Raw genomic sequence first — 26,446 nt, 5'->3', positions numbered from 1 at the left:
GGCTTCATCCTGACATTTAATAACACAGAACTTCCTCTACATGGCACACAAAGGTGCCCATTGTTCACCTCCACTGAAGTGTGTGAATTGCTCTGGAGCTCATCCTGTCTGGAGTCAGGGTTGCAGCATGTATCTATAAGAATGGAAGATATAAGTTCTTAATATGAAGCACATGCCATATAATGAGGCCAGAAGGATGTATAAAGCCACACTGCCCCCAATGTTTCCTACATCCTTTGCTTTGGCTGTTAAACAGCCAGTGCTAAAAGCTGATGCTACACAAACAGAGGTTGCTGGTGTCAGCTCTAGTACCTGCATTTGTCCATGCACTTGTGCTGCTGCGGTCAGTTCAAAGCCTGTCCTTCCCCCAGAACTTCAGAAAAATCTGCCGTTACTGACATTGTGGAACTCCCAGCCTCTCCAACGGTTCGCTCTGGTGCTCCACCCAGAGCTGTCAAAACCACAGCCATTGTTATGTCTCCGAATCCAACCCAGGGCCAAAAAATCAAAGGCCAAATGTCTACACCACAGATAGAATTGGGGAGTAAACAGACTGATGATGTTGATGTCATCCTATCTGATACTTCTCTCAATTCTTCTTTAGAGACAATGGCCTCTGATGTCGGACTGTGGCAATTATCTTGCCCCAAGACTGAGCCTCCATCCATTGCATGGCAGAAAGTCAGGACGAAAGTGCTTTCTCCATGATAGATGGCTTCCAACATACAGTGGAACGTAAATGGGTTTCACGACATGAGAGCCAAGGCTCGAGAGAAAGAAAAGGTCATGGCAGGCGTTCCTGGACCCTATCAGTGATTCCATTTGTTGTACAAAAGTGTGGGAAGCCTTCTGGAGGATTTCCAATAAATACAGCCTTTTACGAATAGCAGCAGTGCTGAAACAGGGATGTCTCCAAACAAAACCCAGAGACATCACCCAGCCAATGGCAGTGCATTTTGCAATGATAGCATTTTGTTGCTATTGTGTGACTGCAGAGAGGGGCAAGTCAGACTACAGATCCACAAGTTCTGAGTCCTACAACTGCCCTTTCTCCATGTGGGAACTGGAATCAGCATTGTTTGGCACTCATGATACTGCACCCTTTATGACCAAATCAGGTACACATACACATTTGCCAGTGCCAACAACAGAAATCCTCCTTGAATGCTTCAGTCTGATACGTCAGACAGCCTACTTCCCCAGCTTGTGGAGAGAGGCAATTCTAATACCTCTCCTCAAACCAGAAGAGGACTGTACACGGCCCAGCACTTACTGGAGCATTGCCTTAATGAGCTATATGGGAAAGACCCTGGAGTGCATGGTTAACTGTCGCCTGGTCTGGTTGTTAGACACCAGAAAACTCCGTAGCCACTGTTAATGTGGATTCCAGAGATTTCGATCATCTGTCAACAATCTGAGCTTAATAGAGGCAGCTACTCAGCAGGCTTCCAGACATAAACATCACTGTCTTGGTACATTCTTAGAGTTCAGTAAGGCATACAATACTACTTCGACTTGTGCAACTCTATCAATGGTGCTTTTGTGGCCAGCTCTTCATTTTCATATGGTCCTTCCTGTCTAAGCCCTCTTTTAGGTTTGCTGTCAGATCATTTTGAAATGGAGAATGATGTTACTCAGGGATGTGTTTTAACTGTTAGCACAGATTCCTGTACAGTGCTCATTATTTGGGGTTGATTTTGCTGGCTGTTTTCGGTTCTTTCTGCAGCATTGCAAAAGTGACCCATCAGCTGCAACTTACAGTATGGAAGTTAGAGGAGAGGAGTGGGCTGCAAAGATTAATTTTCAGTTTTCTGCAAATAAGTGTGCATATGTGTGTGTGTGTGTGTGTGTGTGTGTTTTCCATTTGTTTTCTTCATATTTTTAATTTACCTGACTGTCATCTGTGGGACACTATTCTACATTTTAAAGATTCAGTGACGTTTCTGGGCCTCATTTCTGACTCCAAATTATCATGGCTACCACAACTGAGTGACCCAAAAGCCAGAGCCCACAAAGCACAGAATATCATAAAGTGCCTTATCCACAAGTCTTGATGAGAAGACAGGGTGCATCTGCTCCATTTTTTAGGGCTTTTGTGCATTCACTGCTAGACTTTGGGTGCTCAGTGTATGGGTCAATGAGGCCTTCTTACCTGAAGATTTTTGATGCTTTCCACCTTGAGGATATTAGGCTGGCCACAGGTGCTTACAAGACCAGCCCCATACCTACCCAGTCTCTGCACTGAAGCTGGGGAACCACTACTCACCATCCAGTAACAACTCCTTGTGGTGCATCAGGCATGTCAGTTCCTCACAGCTCTGACTTCACCATAGTGTTGCTCATCTGCCTCTGAAATGCCTTTTCTCCAATCATTCATGGGAAACAGAGCTGTTTTAGAGTGCCCCATGGTATGTCAACCATGTAAGTTCCTTGTATTTCTGACTTCACCCACATGCCATAGTCTTGCTCATCTGCCTTTGGAATACCTTTTGTCCAGTGGTCCATGAGGAACATGCCATTTTGGATCTGAATGCAGCATATGCTGGATCCACTCAGTGAGGAGCATGTCCAATCCCAAATTGTCATTGTGGTCGGCCCAGTGCAATTTTAGATTTGGCAGTTCAGGAGAGATTGCACTCCTGCTTTTGTTTTTAATGAGATATTATTTAACATTTCACAAGAGCCTCACGACTGTGTAGCTGTCTTTACAGATGTGTCTAAAAAGGGGGACTCTGTTGGTTACTCTGTTGTTTTTCCAGATGATGGGCTCAAGGTCTGACAAGACTTTACCATCTTCAACACAGAATTATATGCAATCTTGCAGGCACTAAAACAGATGAGATATACTAGTGTTAAATTTCTTGTCTGTTCTGATTCTCTCAGTGCCCTTCACTCTCTACAACATTTTAACCCAATTTATTTCAGTGTATCATCCTCCTGCATGCTATAGCCACACTGTTGAAATCCAGAGTCTTGCATCAGTGCAAGGATGAGTGCTTCAAAGGACAGATGATAAGCTTCATCTAGTAAAGCCCACAGCCATGTCAATGGGGCAAGGTCCTCATCTTCGCATAGGCCACAGGCCTGTGATGCATACTTCTTTCTCTGGTGAAAGGACCCTCCAATATGTGGTGCTTGTGGCATACAGATCACTATGCGCCACACGTTATTGGACTGTGTTTTATTTTCCAACCAGTGAGCTGCAGCGGATTTACTGATGCATCTGCCCTCTATTTTAGTAATGTTCAAATGAATGTGATTGAGTTTAAATTTTAAGAATTGTACAACATTTTTCCTACATTTTAGGGAAATGATTTTAATGTGTTAACACTGTGACTGGCTCATCCATGTCTTTTGTAAATGGTCAGCCGATCAAATTTCCATGTGTCTTTTTTGTCATTTTACTAGTATTTTCATCTTTCTTTCTTTCTCTATTCACTTAACATGTGAGTTAATATGATCTTGTGGTCAATTCAAGTTAGGTGAGAGCAAGTGTATGAGTGTCACTTTCCAGATTTGCTCCTCACTGTGTGCAACAATATTAGAGATTTTCTCCACATTGGTTTGTTTTAATGAACGTAAGGGTGCTGATAACCTCACAATTAAGTGCCCATAAACTACACACACACACACACACACACACACACACACACACACACACACACACACACAGAGAGAGAGAGAGAGAGAGAGAGAGAGAGAGAGAGAGAGAGATGTCAATACTACCAAAACTATTATGTTGGGCATCTGACCATCTTTGATGCTACCTGGCACTGTCTTCATAACTTCTTTGTGTAAAAAGTTTCAAATTTCTGAATCATTCTTTCATCAAGCAACTGTAATTTTTAAATTACAATTTCACAGGGGAAAAAATGAAGTTTAACATTATCTGGAGGTGGTGGCTCCTTGCGAATTTCCAACTGTCCAGGAGAAGCAAGAATTTTTGCGTCTGTTTGTTTTTTTTTTCTTTTTTTTCCTTTCTTTTTCCCCCTTATGTCAATCTTTATATAATTCCACTGTCATCCATGTCTTTTTTATTGTAGCAGTACAATACAGGAAATGATATTGTATACTTGAAGTTGGAGCTGTAAGACTCAGGAACTCGTCTCATACAATTGAAAAATTTAGGGTTAGCAACTTGTGCTATTAAGCAAGAGTTTCATTTCTGAGACCCGTCCATGTTAACTGTATGCAACAGCATTATTATTTCTTTCCTCAGTTTTCCACAAAGACATTTTTATTCTTTAAAAGTCTTTAAAGGTCAATGTGTGATCAGGAAGACATGGGAGCTCATTGCCATCTCATCCCTTCATATTGTATGTTTTCACCAAACTACTCTTTGTTCTTCAGGATTCTGGATAGCATGGATGATGGAATCTCAAAAGTTTTTGTTACTCCCCTTTCGTTTCACCACACATTTCACAGCCTCAGTAATCTGCTTCTTCTCTAAAAGGGTCAAATATTTGTATTTCCTTGAAGTAATTTTTCAAACTTGATTTATGCACTGCAATATATTGTGCATTGTTGAGTAAACAAAGCAGTGTAGGGAAGAGTTGAATTACAAAACACGTATGGGAACAATCAATGAAATAATTTTAATTACTGAGTGTTAGGCTGCTGATATCAAATTACAGTGTGTTTGTGGTTCTTTAATTTATCAGTGATTTTTGTAGGGACTAGACGAATATTCAGATTTATCACAGTTCAACTTAGCTAGAGTTGACATCTCTCCAAACTTATATACTTTCAGTTATCTGCAGTAATTACCACAACTGCCAATTTGAGTATATAAGTACTAGTCATGGTTTGCTACCAGTACACTTCATAGAAGTCGCTAGTAATGCTTGCTTGAGCATCTTAATATATAACTTGACTTGTTCCACCTACCTAAAGTCTCTCCTACATGATGGGATTGACAGAATGTGATGTGTTAAAGAATGAAATGAGAATTTCTAGACTGAATGACAGTGGTCCAGTGGAGTTGCGATATGACATTTCTGTTCTCAAAGATGACTGTCCCTTGAATGGGATGATCTGTACCAGAAAGAACAAGTTTCCTATGGTAAATAGGTTCCTTCACTTTCCGGAGATGTCAGAGTTTAATTATGGGTTGTAATGTACAGATTAACAAATCACTCTGCTCACACATTGGGCTTATTTATAAACAGTGGACAATTCAGGATGGAATGTGAAAAGAAAAGTTGATGTTCACCATATAGCAGAGATACTGAGTCACAGATAGGCACAGCAAAAAGACTGTCACAAATATAGCCTGAGACTGCAGCCTTGTGTGTGAGAATTGCATCTGCATGAGTGACTGTGTATGTGTGTGCTTGTCATCTAACTTTGATGAAGGCTTTACTGGCCGAAAGCTATATTTGTGACAGTCTTTTTGTTGTGCCTATCTGCAACACAGCATCTCTGCTACATGGTGGATACAAACATTTTTTCATAATATTGTGCATATTTACAAATTGTTATTGTAGTGGCTGTACTGAAAAACCTAATCTCAGAACCCTCTGACATAGATTTCTTGTCCTGATGTACACATACTGCAACTGAAACCTCACCAGTTGATGTAGATATGAAAATTGTGCTCTGGTATCACAGCACTTTGATGTCATATGCTGTCCTCCACTGCATCATTACACTGATGTAGCTGACTTTTGTTATTTTGGTGTTGCTGATGCTATACGAGACATAACTATTCTCTATAGACAGCAAAAATTATAGTTCATTGTGCTTAATACCTTAACATTTGACTCCTAAACAAAACATCTCACTGAAGATCTCACTCGTCTTGACAATATTGCTGTTTGTCTGATAACTCACCTGACCTGGAACTTCACCTCCTGTAGACTCATAACCTGTTATCTTGAATTAACCTCCTGCTACAAAGGGGCCTAATTGTCATTTGTAAAGAATGTACACAACACTGTTGCAAACAGTATTCAATGTCTTCATATTTATTGACGCATAATATTACCTTTCTGATGATCAGTTTTGTATAAGGTGCAGGAGTCTCAATATTTGGCCAGATTGGTAAGGTAAAGACATTAACAACATTCCCAAAGGTCACTGGTGGGAGATTAATGTATTAATTCTCAAAATGCTGATATGCTTAATAGCTTTGCATTTCAAACACTCTAATGTGGAATAACTGAGAAACATGCAAACAGCCTTGCCTTGTTGAAGTCCCCATCAGATCAACGAAGTTCATAAATGTCGGACATCACCAGTACATGGATGGAAAGGTATGCTACATGCTGTTGGCAGCTTTCTCTTTGTCTTCCCAGTGACAAGGAGGAGGGGTGGTGGCATAAAGTCCCAATCACTAGACTTTGTGCCAATGTCCTGAATTAAATTCCAATCCTCTTCACAGTGCCTCAAGGAATGTGAGGACATGTGACATGTCCAGCAGATTAGGACATTAAGCTTGATGGGCCCCTTGGTGATATTTGAGAGGAGTAGGCAGTGTGCCATTAGGTTTCACCCTCCTCATTTTTATCATACAATGCAAACATGATTCTACAATACATACACACTCTTTACTCATTTACATTATTTAGCAGACACACTTAACTCACAAGTCTCACAATTCCTGAAGGAAAGTCGCCAGTGTGCTTAAAGGATAGGAAAAAGTTTTGCAATTAGAAGACTGAACCTGCTCCTCAGGGTCTTCCAACCAAGCAAGCCATATGACATTACATTTTACTAAGAAACACATGATGTTTAAGCACAAATTAACATAGTAGTCTCCATTTCAATTACTGAATAATATAGTAAGTTCACATTATGATTCGTAAACTCTGATTTAATGACACATAGATTATTCATGAGTTCAGTGCCAAGCTCTGACTGACTGAGGCTTTGTCCACTGTGCCTATTTATAGATGCTCATAAGACAGGAATCACAAAATGGGAAAATACACAGTTATTACATGTTAAATAATGACAAAGTAGGAAAATTAAGAGAGACAAAGACACAATAAAAAGTGACTTAAATTTAACTAATAGCTGTGTAATTAGGAAATTACCAAAGCAGCAGTACTATTTTGTGGGAGAGTAATATTAACAAAAAGAGGATTCTGAAAGCTTACTAGTAAAATCTCAAGAAAGTGAACTTGCTAATTTGAATAATTAACAAACTAACAAGCTATTTTAATGAAAGGAGACTGGGGACCATCAGCGATGGATTGATCTGCGATAAATGTCTCCTATACTGAGATTGTGACTGACTAGTGTTTTCTTTTTTCTTTTTGTAATGTGTAGCTTTACAAATTTTTATGATGTGCAGTTTGTTGTATTCTTTTTATACAGTGGTTTGTGTCCTTTTTTATTCTGCTGTAGGCCTTAAAGGCCCATAAATGCAATTAATGATGATGAACTAGTGTAGATACTAGTGACAAAACAGAATCAAACAAAGAAAATAATAATATTGATGTCAGGAGTGGTATGAGAACAAGTAGGATGCTCCCATCTTGCTCTGTTACAATTCTACAACAGCCATCTTCTCTCCTTGCAATATTTAAAATGTAATAAAGTGGTAATCTTTTATTATGACTGTGTTGATACAATTCATCATCATAACTGTTTAATTTTTCTGAACTGGAATCATTTGTTGTTTGAAAAGAGTATTCTAGCTGCTGATGCAGAACTCATTAATAGGTAATTGTAAACCATCAGCTGTTGTTTTTCAGCCCCCTCCTCCAACTTCTCCGCCACCACTGCCTCCACCACCAATCACATCGCATTATAGTGGAGATTCTTTAAGTGTGTGTGATGATGGTACCACTGCTACTGAAGCTGAAGATGAGGAAGAGCAACAAGGGTTACCATCATTTCCACTTGATCAACTACGTGTAATTGAAAGACTAGGTGTCGGGCAATATGGAGAGGTATATTATCTTCCTTTTTTGGTAATAGTCTAAATTACAGAAATGTGGCTGACTTTTACTTTAGATTGGTTATTTAAATAGGGTTTAAATTTAATGTACAATCTCTTTTCATAGCATGACATGAAGTAAGTAACAAAATACTGCATAGTCTCAAATATGTCTTTCCTATCCCCATACATATTACATCATTATTTTACACGTACAAAATGTCATTTCTTATGCAAAGAAACCATCCTCGAACACAGTTAAATACCATTCCTTCATTTTAAGTACTGTACAGATATTACATATTATTACCATACAATTTCCCCAAGTTGCTAGTTGATTAAGTACCATTTATGGAATGTTCTGTTGGTGCTTGGAAAATATAGGCACATTAAAGACTAAAATACACAATATTAATGTTCCACAATAATATTTAATGTATTTTTGTTTTGAAAGAGCTTTCAGCTTTCTAGGCCATCATGAGACTTAACTTAAGACTGAACAGCCAGTCCACACAATATCAGTGAGAGCTTCTAACTACGCAAAGATTGCTATTTCCAAAGATATGTGATCATTTTTATGACTATGTGTGTATCTGATAAACAAAAAGTGCAGTGCTTCAATATGATATGGGTACAAAACAAGAAATATTCTATGGTGATGTACTAAATGTTTTAGGCTGTAAAAATATGAGTATAAAAGCCTAACTCAGTGACTGAGTGGCATAAACAAATGAACTACACTAGTTACACAGATACTGGTTAAAGTCTCTCCATTATAAACAATCTGATACATTGTTATAAGCATCTCAATAAGCATATATACACAAAGAAGGTATGAACAAATAAACCGTATATTACACTGCACTCAAGATTAAAAGAATTTGAAAATAATGGCAAAAACAGTACACCACTGTGTATGGACATCATCTATGTTACATGGACAAATTACTGGAGAATGTGATGAACAGGCACAAAAAGGGGCAGAGGGAAAAAAGGATTTAATGGAACATTAGAAATGAAGAACAGTTGTGCTATTTACACTGAGTGTATGTGCTACAGTGAGAAAAAATACAACTGGCTGCTTCTACTTCAGCCAGGGTGAATAGTAGAACTGAATCTGTTAATTAAAGAGTTAAGTCAGGATTCTGTGAATGGTATTTATTGATAGCCAGAGTTTCCAGTAACATTAATTTTCTATTTATTCTACAGGCAACGTAACATTTAATATCATAAAATGAGACTCATTCAGAGCAAGCTCAGCAAAGGTTTCAACTTTTTCAGTCTCCAATTCCTTCCAAGTTTAGTCAATGTAGTAGTTATAGCTCTGCCTGACTGACCTACATATACCTTGCCACACAAATTGCAGGAAGAAGGGTATAGAAGTGACTCACAAAAATACTGTCCAAACCATTTACATCTATTTGTTCTACAATCACAGAATATACTCTGAGCTCAAATGTAAAAAGGTATCTCAAACAGAATGACCTCCTCCATGTCAAGCATCATGGATTTCATAATTATACATAACATAAAATACAATTCACACTCCTCTCTCATTACATCCTGAAATCTGTGGGTCAAAGTAATGAGGTGGATGCAGTATTTCTTGAATTTCAAAGACTATTTGGCTTGGTAGATTACCAGTGACTATTATCAATTACAGTGTGGTTATATGGTGTATCAAATGAAATTTGTCACTGGTCTGAGGGTTTCTCAGAGGGAAAAACAGAGCACTCTTTCTTGGGTGGAGAATTATTGACAGATGTATGAGGCATGTTTTTTTAAGTAAGTACCGTTTTGAAATTAAAAAAAGACGTGTTAAGATATCTCTATAATTTTATTTTTACTTGAAAGCCTGTACCTTAATCTACACACTGATGCCATTACAGTCTCATTCTTCCTTGTTTATGTTGTGTACTGAGTGTTTAAGATGCCTCCGATAATCGTGAGTCTCGCCAACTGTGAAGTGCAGGCTGTTATAAGGTTTCTTAGTGCTAAAGGCCTAAAAGCAATCGATATTCATCGTGAGATCTGTGCACAGTTTACAGAGAAACTTATGAGTGATGGAATGGTAAGAAAGTGGGTGAGAGCATTTAAAGATGGCCACACAAATGTGCGTGATGAGCAACGGAGTGGGCATCCTTCGGTCGTTAATAAAAGTTTCTTGCAGGAAGTGGACAATAAGGTGAGAAAAAACAGACACTTTACAATTTCCTCCTTGTGGGATGACTTTCCAAATTTTTCTCATAGTGTTTTGTATGATACTGTGACTGAGCACTTGAATTACCAAAAATTGTGTGCACATTGGGTACCGAAAATATTGACAGATGTACACAAAACCAAATGTTTAGACAGTGCATTGATTTTCCTTGAGTGGTACTACAATGACGCTGATGATTTCTGAAGCCAAATTGTTATGGGTGATGAAACATGGGTGGCCTACATCAAACCAGAATCAAAGCAACAGTCCATGGAAGTTGAGCAAGTGCATCGCTTTGCTGCAAGACAATGCCCGTCTGCATGTGGTGAATCAGACCAAAGATCTCATCACATCTTTTCAATGGGAAACTCTATATCATCACCCGTACAGCCCCAATCTTGGGCCCAGTGACTACCATCTGTTTGTGCACTTGAAGAAACACCTGGGCAGTCAGCATCTTCAAGACGATGGCAAAGTCAAAACAGTAGTGATGCAGTGGTTAACAAGTCACGCTGCAGACTTCTATGAGGAGGGTATTCAAAAACTGGTACAACATTATGACAAGCGCCTCAATATTGATGGAAATTATGTAGAAAAGTAGATTAAGGTACAGGCTTTCATGTAAAAATAAAATTATTGAGATATCTTAGCACGCCTATTTTTAATTTCAAAATGGTACTTACTTAAAAAACATGCCTCCTAGAACTAACCTCAGGTGTTCCCCAGGGATGTGTGTTGGGACCATTGTTGTTCTTATTGTATACTACTTGTCTGACAAATGATATCAATAATAATTTCAGAATTTTACAAGTGATGTTATTATCTACAATGAAGAACTACTTGAAAACAATGCACAAATATCCAGTTAGATCTTGATCATAATTCAAAGCATGCAAACATAAGTACTTGCTTTGATGTTCTGAAATATGAAATTGTACACTTCACAAAATAATAATAATAATAATAATAATAATAATAAACAAAACATAGTACCCTATGACTAAAGTATTGGAGAGTCTCAACTGGAATCATTCACCTCATATAAATACCTGGATGTAACAGTTTGTGAAACTGAGCTTACAGACATTTGAACAAATATGCTAAATGTTCCATGAGAGCCTAGTTTCAACAACCAATATTAAGGAGGAATCTAGAAATATAGTACAGCCTCCTACCTAATGCAGCCTTAGGAACCACAAAGATTATATTTGACGAATTACAGTAATTCGTTCCACACTACATGCACAAAGGGAATTAGAAGAGACCCTAATATGTGACACAGTGGGAGTTACCCCCTGTCAAGCACTTAACGGTTGCGAACAGTGTAGAGATAGATAGAGAGAGAGACAGAAAGAGAGAGAGAGAGAGAGAGAGAGACAGACAGACAGACAGACAGCCTTAAAAATGTTTTCACTTGATTTTCCCAAAATATTATCCTTTCAGACAATAGATAACAGCAAAATACATCAGCTTACAGAATTCTGTGTGATTCATTATGGTACCATGAGTCCTAAAAACAGCATATTTGTTCATTCATTACTTTCATGTTTGTCATACCTAATACGCTACCTTACATTGGTAGCTGTCCTAGTTCTGGCTTCTCAAAAGTCACCAGCTGTTCTAGCACCATTATGGAAATATTTTGCCTCAGTAAAGTTAGTTACCTGAATAAAACCAGCACGTTTCTGAAAAATTGTGTTCTAATACCCAGGAACTAATCTCTCCTGCAATGGCTGCTTACATCCCTTTACAGATGTTGCTTAACAACAGAACCCTTTTTTCTGTGCTATTTGCTGCAATAGGCTATAGAATTTCTTCTATTCCCTCATGCTCTACTCTCCTGTACACACACGTGATATACAGAAAGTTTCACCTAGATCAAGTAACAAGGCAAATGCACTGTCCAGAGAGGAAAAAAAAAATTGGGTATGATTGGATTTAAATGTAACTTTGTATACATATATACCATTGGCGTTTATGTGGATGAAGAGAGTAGCAATTCTCTGTGACAGATAGAGTGGACACCAGAATGCATTAGTATTGTTTGTGTTTACTGTTGTTACTACGCATGGTAGTGTACATAAGGAACGTGAGTAGCATCAGATACTGAGTGACAACTGTGAACGACATTGAGATGGTGCATGCTCATGTCAGCATTATCAGCACCTGACAGGGTTTGAAAGGGCCTCATTGTGGGTCTCCATTTGGATGACTGGTTGAATTGTGCACTATCCAGATTTGTCAGGCATTCAGATGGTGGACTGCATGGGAACATAAGGGCAGGTGTACTTGTTGTTAAGATTCTGGTCTACTACATCTGACCGCCACAAGGGAAGATTCCCGTGTTGAGCACCAAGTACATTGTGACCCTATCACCTCTATGCTTGTCATCTGAGAACACGTACTGGTGTCCCTGCAATGTCCCTTCACCACTGGTTGAAGATTAACAGTAAGCCTTGCAGCAGTCAGACTAAGAGAATTACTGTCCCATTTGTAGGTTGTTAGCACCACCAAAAATACATTTGCATTTGGAGTGCCAGGACTGTTGTGTTGTGTGGCCCTTTACTGCCCCCAGATGACCATCATCAACAAGTATGGTGACGACCTGAGGAAGCTCCCATTCTTGTAATGTCTTGAAGATGCACAGTGGTGTTTCTCCTGGCGTCAGGGATGTGACTTGAGGTCATGGCTAGTAGTAGTGGTTGAGGGAACTCTTACGGCACAATGGTATGTCTTGAACACCCTGCATCCTCATGTGTTAGCTCTCATGAGCCACTTGTCAACAGGACAATACTGGGCCACACATTGTTCATGTCTCTGTAAACTATCTGCATGATGTTGAGGCATTCCTGTGGCCAGCAAGATCACCAAATCAATCCCTGACAAAGTATACACGAGACCAGCTTGGACATCAGAGACACTTATGTTTGAACCCCAGTGCTGTTATTGAGCACGTTAACCCTTAACTCGTGAGGTGTCCTTTCTCTAACATATACTATGAGCTATGGCCTCTGAGACACCTATGTTTGAACTGTGATTTAAGGGGTAAATCATTTGAATTTTTTAATTTAAGTTATATGACATTAATTTTACATTTATTTAAGTGTTGTTTAAATTATCTTTGTTGATTTTGATGCACTAAATAAAGCCTGTGGTATTTTATTTCCCATCACACAAAATTACATTCTTTTGTGCATTTTTAAATAGTCCAAATAAGTGAAATGAATTACGTTCTGATAAATTATAGTAGCTCTATAGCAAGTGAATTTTCACATAAAACTGAATACCACATTTTAAACAGGCACTTAAAAATAGCACTTGGTAGGGACAAAAATAAAATCTGCAAAGTTGGCATTCAGCTTTGGGTTCCACATATTCCTCTATCAGCACTTGGAACACAATTGATTTTGACTAACACTAAGTATTGACCACTGTCTTGTAAAATTGTCATCTGTTTTGTCTGTTTCGTGCTCTCTATCATAAGCATCTTATTCCAACCATCAACTAACAATTTTATCAAAACTAGGATCATTAAAACCAACACATCAAATACATTTTGTACTCTACATAAGAAAATTGGTACGTATTTTATGAGGTGCGATCTAGGAGACCCCACTACATGCGATTAACACATGACAGCAACAAACAAAGAAGGCAATATTGCATCCAAAAGCAAAACATTGCACAATTGGCAGTTAAACATGGGAAGGAGGGAGTACGGAAGCATTCTGCCAAAACTGATGAATAGTCTCTCCAAAAATTTTCGCATGGTCTGAGAGACCACACCTCGTAAGTTAATGGTTAAGAACCAATTTCGGCAGTTGTGGTCTGGCTTGCCTCACAAAAAGATGCAATGGCTTTATGACACCCTTCCCAATCGAATCACTGCATGCATGTAGGCCAGAGGGGTTGCAATGTCATACTATGCAGGCTCATACTGCCAAAAGGTATTGTAAATTTGACTCAATTTTGTAATCACTGAAATAACATCAGACTCCCTCTAAACCCATAAAGTTCTATTTGTTTCCTTCTACCTTCTGAGTGTTTCACTTTTTTGTTGGTTAGCTAAAGTTTGAGCATGAAAAAAGTTCCATCTTTTGTGAAACATTTGTGTGTCATAGTTTTTCAGTGGCCATTCTGTTTTTCATCTCTTTAGCTTGTATAATTTAAATTTCGTATTGTCTATCACTATTCTAACAAATTGCCATATTCTGTTTAGCATTGCACTTCAATGGAAGAGTTAGACTAAGCATCCCATTAAAGTTGCCACAATGAAACCATAGTCTACAATTTCACAAACATTCCCAATTTAATTACTCATAAATGTTTCAGCTAAATACTTTGATATTCTTTGTACTGGCATATAGAATGTATAAATGTTCATAAAATGTCACTGTATACTCATTTTCGGTATACAGCTGGATGTACTTGAGGTTACTAAGTGATGTTTCGAGAGGATACTTTGCTGTTATCTGCAGATGATTTATCAAATTTGATTACTGAAAAATCACAGCCAGTTGAAGTTTTGTCATCTTGTCACCACATTTCCATGACACACACATCACCTCAGTTCCGAGAGTTCTGGAACCAGTACAGAAAATAGGAATAGAGATCAACATAAACATCATTTCTGATCTTTTCATTGCTCATGAAAACCATATATTGCATGTTGTACCACCATAGACGTTCAGAGGTGGTGGTCCAGACTGCTGTGCATAATGGCCCTTTTCAGTCTATCCCAGGCATGTTTGATAGGGTTCATGTCTGGAGAACATGCTGGCCACTGTAGTCGTGCAAAGTCATTACACTGAAGGAAGTCATTCACAAGATGTGCATGATGGAGGGTACGAATTGTCATCCATGAAGAAGATTGCCTCACCAATATGCTGCCAATATGGCTCCACTATCGGTCGCAGGATGGCCTTCATGTATCATACAGCCATTACTGTGCCTTCCAAGACCACCACCAGCATACGTCACCCCCACATAATGCCACTCCAAAACAGCATGGAACCTCCACCTTGCAGCACTTGCTGGACAGTGTGTCTAAGGCATTCATCCTGACTTGAAACAAGTCTCTGACGATTATCTGGTTGAAGGCATATGGGACACTCATCAGTGAAGAGAACATGATGCCAATCCTGAGCGGTCCATTTGGCATGTTGTTGGGCCCATCTGCATGGTGCTGCATGGTTTCGTGGTTTCAAAGATGGACCTCGCCATTGACATCAGGAGTGAAGTTGCGTGTCATGCAGCCTATTGCGCACAGTTTGAGTTGTAAAACAGTGTCCTATGGCTGCATGAAAAGCATTAGTTAACGTGGTGGAGTTGCTGTCGGGGTTCCTCCGACCCATAATCTATAGGTAGTGGTCATCTGCTGCAGTAGTAGCCCTTGGGCAGCCTGAGTGAGGCATGTCATTGACAGTTCCTGCCTCTCTGTATCTCCTCCACATCCAAACTACATCGTTTTGGTTCACTCCGTGACGTCTGGATACTACCCTTGTTGAGAGCCCTTCCTGGCACAAAGTAAAAATGCGGACATGATTGAACCATGGTATTCACTGTCTAGGCATGGTTGAACTACAGACAACACGAGCCGCAGACCTCCACCTTGGTGGAATGACTGGAACTGATTGGCAGTCGGACCCCCTCTGTCTAATAGGTGCTGCTCATGCATGGTTGTTTACATCTTTGGATGAGTCTAAACAGTCAAAGGAACTGTACCTGTTATACAACATCCACAGTCAACTTCTGTCTTCAGGCGTTCTGGGAAGTGGGATGATGTAAAACTTTTTTTGATGTGTGTAATAATAAGTAGTGGACAGAATTGTTCACTGATAGGTCTCATTACTGAAGTCTCCTCATTAACAGGCCAGATCACCAGTTTCAGTAAGACATAATTCACACTGTGCAGCCCAAAAAGAAAGGTACCTGCAACAGAATTCCATTGCTGTTGTAATTCTTGTCATGTCCTGTAGCTATGCAATGTTTTGCTCATTCAAAATGACTAGTGGCTCCACATGTCTTTCATCAATTATGCACATATTGCCGCCTTGGTACCAGAAGTGTTTGATCATCATTTGTGTGTTGATCATCATTAGTGTAAGATTCATCCTCTGTTTCTCAGAAGAATTAGTAACACTGGGGACCCGAGATGTTGAACTTGTTCATTTTGCTATGGAGATGATATTTTCTACCTTTTTTATCTGTCAGTAATTTTATTCATTAGGCTAAAAGAGTCACTGAGGTGAGATTGAAACTGGTTAATGATAATCAAAGACTAGAGGAATGCTTTTTGTTAGAACATACGTAGCCTTTCCAACACTGAGTTGGCGTACTTACACAATCAAAGGAAAATGAGTAAAAGAACTGTGGCACCTTAAAAAGTATCAGTCACTGCCAACTTTTCAATGCAACAATAGGATATAAATCATCCATTAGAAAGTGCACCACTATGTTGAGACTAAAAAATAAGGTATCTGCCATTCCTTTGAGTCTGTACAAAACAGGTAGCAATATGTTTTCATCTAAACAACCGCCTCGTAAATAGTAACATAGATTTCTAACCAAACAAATTATGAAATTATAAAGTGCTGCTAAGACACAACAATGGTGCTATCCTTGCAGTAACAGCACCTACGTACATGGTGATTATAAACTTCTTCCCTGTGCAAACAACTCTTGACCATCTCACAACACAACTCAAGAAGTAGATGAATTTGGAAGACTTAAGAAAATTCACTGATGGCTTTTAAAATTGCTATGTCAGGAAGGACAGAGAGCAATAAAATTTTATCTCTTACACATATATATTATAGCAGGAAGAATACATATGAAATTTATTGGTTATTAGAGGGTATACAGAATGTGAAATATTGTGCAAATACCTGACACCTCTGGCAGCAACAATGGCTTAAACACAGGTAGGCATGAAGTAAAAATAGGCTTGAATGACAGATACAGGTCAACTTTAAGCCCTTTCATCAGCCTCAGTGCGTGGTGAGTGGTGGAATAACAGTCTCTCAGCAAACTGCATGCTTTGAATGAGTGAGAGATTTCGAGAATGTCCTGGTTAGCGTAACAGTCAAACATTCTCTGTATCAAAGTACGTCAGGATAGTATGGGCAGTATGTGGTCTTACATTATCTTGTTGATAAATAATGTCATGGAGACACCAGAAATAGGACACAGCCAGCTGGCTTAAGGCCTCAGAAATGTAAAGGCTGCTACCCAAGTAATCAACTGTGTCAACCAGAGATTATCATGTTGTGTGCCTAATGGCACCCATACAATGACAATAAGAGCTGGCACCATAGCACTAGACAAGTGGGGTTGTTGAGAGCCTACATGGTATGGAGTAGGGTATGACAGTCATCACATCCCAACCAATGCGAGCAGGAATGTTGTAGAATGGTAAACAGCAGTCTTAACAGGCCATGATCCTGTTGTTGTTGAATTTAGTTTGTTGTGTGCTGCCTTCCTTGTGCTGCAATTTCTGTGATCAGAAGTGTATATGAAAAAAAAGTAAATATAACCGTAGTGAAATTATTGCGCAGCAGATACAGTTGTCTCACTTGCGCCATTTTGATACTTCACACGTTTAATTAAACTCATTGTATAGAATTGCAGGGCACTACATAATACAAATCATATAACTTTCCACAGTGCATCAACAAACAGCATTAAAATAGTCACAGATGCCTGATAAAACACATACTGTGAAGATACAGAACTGACAGTCATACATTTGTTTTGAAATGCAGGGATCAAAGGCTATTAGACTACAACTGTGTAGTATGACATAAATGTACACAATGGTTTTCATCCATTGTGTGTGTGTGTATGTATATGTCTGTGGAAACCTTGAATGAGACAGCTGGTCAAAGCCAGATACATTGAATTCCTAAAGACCTACTTCAAACCTGGAGTTGCTAATTCCATGTGAAAGCTGTGATAGTCCCTGTGGAATGGCCTAACCAATTCATATTAGTGACCTCACAATTGCATGACTTAAGAAGCACAATTGTTGTTCTTTTTCTATAAGAAAAACATGACTATTTCTTGATTTAAGACCATACCTTATAATCAAACACTAACTGAAAAACTGAACAACACAGCATTTGTGTCAAAGAAAGATAAAGAATTCTTTAGCATTTTCACTCTATCTACAGAGGTTCATATTTCTTATAACATTGTACAAATGTTATATTTCAGGGGAAGTGCTGGTAAAATAAGTAGTAAATAATATTAGAAATAATTAACAGAAGATGAACATGTAAAAAAATAAGAATTTAAAAGGGCAATTCTCTTATAAAATCTGTTTGATTTCAGATAAACTTATGTACAACAAGCAGGTATCCAGAGGACATCAATTCTGATTGCTCTGACTACGATCTTGTAGCTGTGAAGATTTTGAGACAAGGTGCATCAGAATCAAAACGGTATGCTTTCTCAGTTCCATTCTCTTTATTGTTTTTCTTATGTTAATATTTTAACTTTCATTTATTCATTCACACTTCATATTGCATCTATACCATCAAGAAGCAGCAACTGCAAGTTGCTTGTGTGAAATGTACTAACAACCTGTTAAAATTAGTGCTAATCTATTAAAATAAACCAACAAACAAACACCGTCCAAATGGGTCTTGAAGGTCCAATGGTAATGACCAGCCACCGTGTCATCCTCAGCCCTTACATGTCACCTGATGCAGATATGAAGGGGGCACATGGTCAGCACAGCACTCTCCTGGCCGTTATCAGTTTTTGTGATTGGTGTCACTACCTCTCAATTAAGTAGCTCCTCAACTGATCTCACAAGAACTGAGTGCACCCTGCCACTTACCTACAGCACTCGGCAGATGTGGTTGGTGGCCCCACCCTGCCACTTACCTACAGCACTCGGCAGATGTGGTTGGTGGCCCATCCAAGTCCTAGCCAAGCCCGACAGTGATTAACTTTGATGATCTGATGGAAATCAATGTTACCACTGCGGCAAGGGCATTGGCATGTGCTAATCTATTCTCATTGAAAATTATGGAAATTACTTCTTGATTACATTTACAAATTAAGTATAATTGTATTAGGAGAAAAGCAGATTCCTTACCAGGAGCCTCTGTGCTTCCTCTTACACTACTCAGCTGCTGTTTTTAACTAACATTTCAGACTAAGCATAAATATAATGCAGCACAGAACACCGTTAGCTCTCTGTATACTGTGAAAGTTATAAACTTAAGATGAATACTAACAAAGAGATAGAGGGGCTGGCCAGTACTTACCTCAGCTCAGTACAGCCGATAGATACACAAAAAACAACCGAAAATTTACATTCCTAGCTTTCGGAATAAATGTTCCTTCATCAGGGAGGAGAGAGGGGAAAGAAAGAGAAGAAGGGAAAGTGGATTTAGTTACTCACAACCCAGGTTATGAAGCAACAGGGAAAGGAAAACAGGGAGGGTAGCAAGGATGGAGGAATGGCTGTCAGAGGGAAGCCAAAGATATTCTATTGTAAGTACTGTGCCAGCTTCAAACCAAAGAGGATGCATACAGAAGTAAAAAGGTAAAGAAGTAAAGTATGCATCCTCTTTGGTTCTTTACTTTCATGCAATCCTCCCCACTCCACCAAGAGTGTCTTTCCGCCGTCCACCTAACCTTCGTAACCTCTTGGTTCATACCTATGAAATCCCCAAACCACCTTCCCTACCCTCTGGCTCCTACCCTTGCAATCGCCCCCGGTGTAAAACCTGTCCTATGCACCCTCCCACCACCACCTACTCCAGTCCTGTAACCCAGAAGGTGTACACGATCAAAGGGAGAGCCACGTGTGAAAGCACCCACGTGATTTACCAACTGACCTGCCTACACTGTGACGCTTTCTATGTGGGAATGACCAGCAACAAACCATCCATTCGCATGAATGGACACAGGCAGACAGTGTTTGTTGGTAATGAGGATCACCCTGTGGCTAAACATGCCTTGGTGCATGGCCAGCACATCTTGGCACAGTGTTACACCGTCCGAGTTATCTGGATACTTCCCACCAACACCAACCTATCCGAACTCCGGAGATGGGAACTCGCCCTTCAGTATATCCTCTCTTCTCGATATCCACCAGGCCTCAACCTCCGCTAATTTCAAGTTGCCGCCGCTCATACCTCACCTATCTTTCAACAACTTCTTTGCCTCTGTACTTCCACCTCGACTGACATCTCTGCCCTTACTCTTTGCCTTTAAATATGTCTGCTTGTGTCCGTGTATGTGCGGATGGATATGTGTGTGTGTGCGCGAGTGTACACCTGTCCTTTTTTCCTCCTAAGGCAAGTCTTTCCGCTCCCGGGATTGGAATGACTCCTTACCCTCTCCCTTAAAACCCACATCCTTTCGTCTTTCCCTCTCCTTGCCTCTTTCCTGAAGAAGCAACCATCGGTTGCGAAAGCTAGTAATTCTGTGTGTGTGTGTGTGTGTGTGTGTGTTTTGTTCATTGTGCCTGTCTGCCGTCGCTTTCCCACTTGGTAACTCTTGGAATCTTTGTTTTTAGTATATTTTTCCCATGTGGAAGCAGACATCTGCTTGTGTCTGTGTATGTGCGGATGGATATGTGTGTGTGTGTGTGTGTGTGTGTGTGTGTGTGTGTGTGTGTGTGTGTGTGTGTGTGTGTGTGCCAGTGTACACCTGTCCTTTTTTTCCCCTAAGGGAAGTCTTTCTGCTCCCGGGATTGGAATGACTCCTTACCCTCTCCCTTAAAACCCACATCCTTTCGTCTTTCCCTCTCCTTCCTGAAGAAGCAACCATCGGTTGCGAAAGCTAGTAATTCTGTGTGTGTGTTTGTGTGTTTTGTTCATGTGCCTGTCTGCCAGCGCTTTCCCACTTGGTAAGTCTTGGAATCTTTGATGGGATAAATATATTAAAAACAAAGATTCCAAGACTTACCAAGCGGGAAAACCCCGGTAGATAGGCACAATGAATAAAACACACAAACACACACACAGAATTTCGAGCTTTCGCAACCGGCGGCTGCTTCGTCAGGAAAGAGGGAAGGAAAAGGAAAGATGAAAGAATGTGGGTTTTAAGGGAGAGGGTAAGGAGTCATTCCAATCTCGGGAGCGGAAAGACTTACCTTAGGGGGAAAAAAGGATAGGTATGTACTCGCGCGCGCCCACACACACACACACACACACACACACACTCACACACTCACACACACACACACACACACACACACACACACACACACACACACATCCATCCATACATATACAGACACAAGCAGACATATTTAAAGGCATCCCAGTTGGATGATACCTGATAGCTTGATACATGTCTCTTTCCTAATAACACCCTGTGTTTCCTCCCAGAGATATAAGCTTTTGAACCATTTTGCAGCATTTGCTGTTACACTATAGTATTCCAATTTCCTTCAAAGGATGGATTCACAGTTAACGTCAAACATCAATTTTCTAATGTCATGTCTGAAAAAGATGCTTTCTTTTAGTTTAGCTTCTGAAAAGTGTGGAAACTTTTGGCAGAGATAGTTAAAACATGGTCTAGCTGTAGTCAAAGCCTTTAGAAACTGTTTCATTGGGTCTAACTTTATATGTAGAGGTGGTAGGAGTACCGTTATTGGATCTACAAGGTTTGTGAGTAGAATGTTCTCACCAGGTTTTAAACACTCCCTCAGAGGCCAGTTCTTTCTGCACCAGTGTTGATCCACAGCACTATTGTCCATTCACACAAGAAACATAGAAATTTGATAAAGCTGCCTTGCTGACCAAGGAGCATGCACATTACTTTTAGGTCTCTGTATATCATCCAACTAAGAGCAGAATAGCCTATTTTATTTAGCACTATTTCTAGGTTTTCATAGCTTTCATTCATATGTACAGAATGTCCAACAGGTATAGATTACCATTGTGTAATAAAACAGCCTTGAAACTAGTTTTGGATGAATAAATTAACAGTCCCCAATCTTCTTTTTTGTAATCAATACTAAACTCATTTGTCAGACCGGGAACGTCAGAGCAGTACACTAAATCACCTTCTTGTAGAAAAAACTTGGAAAATTTCTGCTGTCTCTTTATATACATGTATATGCTGGTTACAACTGCCAATAAGTTCTTTCCTTTTAATCTAGAGCCAAGCAATTCAGCTTTTTGTTAAGCCCAAATCCCTAACCAAATCGTTAAACTCGGTCTTAGTAAGCAATTTGGGCTCTAGACTTTCTTTATTACAATGGAATTCATCATCATCTGATTTTTCTAAATCAGATTGTACATCAGGAAATACTTCTGTTGGAATAGAATTTAAATCATCTGTTGGTTCAGGAACTAGAAAATCTACACCATGCCCTACTGGTCGGAAGGCGGATGGAAGGATAGGGTAGGCTAGGTTATTACCTTCTTGTTTTTCGAATTATGACCAGTAATATCAACACTGTAAAAGTAGCAATCATCGGAATGATTTCTTGGCTCCCTCCATATTGTAGGAACAGCAAATTTAAAGGCTTTTTGCTCCTTTTTGGACCATTTTCTCAGATCTTCAACACACACATAACACCTTATGTGGCGCCCAAGATTTATCTTGATCACCAAGTTTAGATCCAAAGTATGATAGATAAACGTTTTTCACAAAGTCTGTAATGTTTCTTTGGTGTTTTTAAATCACAAATTCACCACAAATATAACAAAACTTGTCAGCAGAGTTTTTATACAGCCATTGTTAGACATTGTACTGAGCACTTGTACAGGAAACAGGAAAGTGAAGTTAGTTTGACAGTAAACAGAACACCCTCAGTTAACATAAAAATAGAATCGACCTTTTTTGCCAGCAAATGTTTTTCAGCAGTGCTACCAACATCATCTACATTCATTACACCTCCTTTTAAAATTATTTTAACAATATAAAAGCTGTTAAATTCTTTAAAAATTGCTTAATTTAATAAATTAAACTATAAAATGTGAATAAATGGTGGGTGATACACTTTTTTGGTTTGCGACATGGCTGACACGGGTGTGATATTCAAACTGGGAGGCAGCGGTACCTGACCTTGCTGATGTGAGGTTATGAAAAACATGTTTTTGGAGTGCAGGCCATTGTTGTTCAATAGCAACGGCATTCTGGGAGGCGTCCATATGGTTCAGGTAAATTTTCTACTTAACAGCAGAACTGCGGCGTGGCACAGAAATTCAGGCTCACTACGGTGGAAGATGGGGTATCATAGGCGTGATAGCAGGATAGTGACACACCATAGAGATACAATTTCCAGATTGTTTATTGCTAGGCACAGTATACGTAACTTGTGTAAATATTATAAGCATGCAGAGCATACTAACTCTCCTTGCCTCTTACGGCAGTGATCTTTCTTTCTTCCAGTCAGAAATGTTACACTGTCACACTACTAATTTGAGGGTACAACTACTATTTGGGGTCAGTCTACTTTTCAGAAAAAAAGTATTATTATGCTGTTATTGTTAGTTTGTTACTTATGCACCCTTATTGTAGTAGTAGGAAAACATTTTGTGCTCTTGTCTAACTTTCCATTAGAATTATCTCCTATCCAGGTACACTAATTAGATTTTGATGGCTAAATTGCAGTAACTAAACTTGTGATAGAATATAGTAGGCATCCTTTGATGAAACATTTGATTACTATCAACTCTGAGTCTGACACTCAACTGTTCTCCCTTAAAATTAGGGAAATAGCAGCAAGGGACACCAAAGGCCACCATATGAACTGGAGGCCTCATTCAAAATGTTGAAGAGGCTATTCCAGCAGCCACTGAGGGAATGGGATGCAACCAACTGCATATTGTGGCGTGTGTTGGGTAAATTATGCCTGTCATCTGTACTCTGAGGTCATACTTGTGTCATTAGAGAGACGCAGAAAAGGTTGAGAAGACCCGCCCTGTGCATGGAGTTTCAATGAAGCTAACAATTTGCTGCATTGTCCTCATTGGTTTTGAGTTAAATGGAATGACTGAACCAGAGACTTCGAAGATTCTGTGAAAAGCTAGGCTGAGACTTCCTGTCTTGTGCCATAGGTTTGAAAACTGTAGGGTCCCTCTATATGAGTCAGGTGTGCACTACACATCAGAGGCTGCTACTCAGGTAGCTGACTGTGCGTGGGTTTACACAAGGGTTTCTTAGATTAGGTAATTCTCACCAATCCACATAATGATAGCTGTAGGAAACCCAAAGCATCAGTGTACCATCAAAAGAAATGCTTCCCATAGGTAAGATATTAAAATCCTAATGTTAAACTGCCAAAGCATTTGCAACAAAGTGCCAGAGTTTGAAGCACTCATGAAAAGCAGTCAAGCTCACATAATACTAGGTACAGAAAGCTTATTGAAACCTAAAACTGATAGCAGTGAGGTTTTTGAGGAAAATTCAAGTGTATATCAAAAGGATAGGCAAATGGGAAATGGAGGTGGTGTATTTGCTCCAGTAGACAAGAAACTCGAATCCACCGAGATAAAAACTGAAGCTGCATGTGAGATTGTTTGTGGAAGATTCAGTATCGGGGGTGGGCATAAAACGATAACTGAATCCTTCTATCACACATCAGTGGAGAATTTAATCATCCAACAATTAATTAGGAAAATTACTGTTCTGTTAGTGGAGAGCATGATAAGACATCCTGTAGGAAAAGACAGATTTCTACATACCATAAAGAAGACACAAGTTGCAAACAAGTACAATTGAAAGACACATACATAAAACTCAGCCACAGCCTTCATCAATAAAAGAGAGACACACACCATTCACACATACAAGCAAGCACACCTCACACACACACATGACCCTTAACTTCGGCACCTTGGGCCAGAATGCAACTATCATGTGATATGGAAAGCAGCAATCTGGAGAGGACAGGGAAGGGGAAAGGATAGTAGTGGAGAGAGAGAGGGATGAATTCTGTCTGGTGGAGTGTGTAGGGACTAGATTGCCAACAGGTGCAGCATCAGGAGGTTGTGGGCAGGGAGGTGGGGAATAAAGGAGCAAAAATGGAGAGGAGTGGAAAGATGGGTGGATGTGGTAGCAGAGGGCTGCAAATAAACAGGTTGGGAGATGAGAATAGGAAGGAGATGGCTTGACAGAGGGGTGGGAGCTGGTTGTGTGGAGGGTGTGGGTACAGTATGTTACTGTAGGCTGAGGCTGGGATGATTAAGGGAGTGGAGAACATATTGTAATGATAACTCCCATCTGCACAGTTAAGAAAAGCTAGTGGTGGAGGGAGGGATCCAGATGACTAGGGTAGTGAAGCAGCCATTGAAATCAAATGTGTTATGTTCATCAGCAAGTTGTGCCACAGTGTGATCCACTTTGCTCTTGGCCACAGTTTGGTAGTGGCTGGTCATCTTGGTGAACAGCTGGTTGGTAGACATACCAATATAAAAAGCTGTGTAATGATTGCAGCAGAGCTGGTAAATGACATGGCTGCTTCACAGGTGGCCTGGCCCCAGATGGGCTATGATAAACCTGTGACAGGACTGTAATAGGAAGTGCCGGGTGGACAGATTGGGCAGGTTTTGCAACTACATCTTCCACTTGGATATGATTCTTGTGGCAAGGGGTTGGGATTGGGAGTGGTGTAGGGATGGATGAGGATGATGTGGAGGTTGGGTGGGTGATGGAACACCACTTTAAGAGGGGTGGGAAGTATCTCAGGTAGGATGTCCCTCATTTCAGGGTGTGATGATAGGTAATCAGGCCCTGGCAAAAGATGTGATTCAGTTGTTCCAGTCCAGGTGGGTACTGAGTAATGAAGGGGACACTCCTTTTTCGATGACCCTTTGGGGTGGTGGGAGAACTGGGGGTGTGAGCGTAAAATGGCATGGGAGATCTGTTTGCAGACTAGGTCTGGGGGAGAGTGCCTGTCTATGAAGGCCTTGGTGAGACCTGCAGCATACTGAGCAAGAGAGTTTTTGTCACTGCAGATATGCCATCCAGTATGTTAAGTATATTTTAATTGTGCCTGTCTGCAAGTTAACGTGTCTTCTTCACAGCAAGTAGCAATCTTTCTTTTCCTACATGTTGATATTGATACCTGGAGTTTCCATTGTTTGATAAAAGACATCCCGTGGAACATTACTAATTGCCTTCTCTCAAAACTACCTAGAACAGATAATTAGGAAACCCACTCACAATGGAAATACATTGGATGTGATGGCAACAAATAACCTGATCTCTTTGTTGATGTCCACATTGCAACTAGTATCAGTGACCATGATGTGGTTGAGGCAGCAATGGTTACCAAAGTACAAAGGACAACTAAAAGAAGCCAAAAGATACATGTTATAACCTTTAATCACTAATAATTGCTTGGATATTCAAACACACTCACTTAGAAACAATAGCTGGTTACA

At 39.8% G+C, this 26,446-nt stretch overlaps 1 protein-coding gene across 3 annotated transcripts in view; it reads left to right on the top strand.

The window, feature by feature from the left end:
• The window catches only part of LOC126275217 (discoidin domain-containing receptor 2-like), an 842,049-nt gene that overhangs the window by 762,925 nt on the left and 52,678 nt on the right, over positions 1–26,446 (top strand). For all 3 annotated transcript variants that reach the window (XM_049977178.1, XM_049977180.1, XM_049977179.1), the window contains exons 12-13: positions 7,701–7,898; positions 18,417–18,526. In XM_049977178.1, the coding sequence (XP_049833135.1) occupies positions 7,701–7,898; positions 18,417–18,526 (308 nt within the window). The remainder of the gene's footprint in view (positions 1–7,700; positions 7,899–18,416; positions 18,527–26,446) is intronic.

This window comes from Schistocerca gregaria, chromosome 1 (assembly GCF_023897955.1).
Source record: "Schistocerca gregaria isolate iqSchGreg1 chromosome 1, iqSchGreg1.2, whole genome shotgun sequence".
Lineage (NCBI taxonomy): Eukaryota > Metazoa > Arthropoda > Insecta > Orthoptera > Acrididae > Schistocerca > Schistocerca gregaria.
Note: the sequence above shows the minus strand (reverse complement) of the source record. Positions and strands in the feature narration are given on the sequence as shown.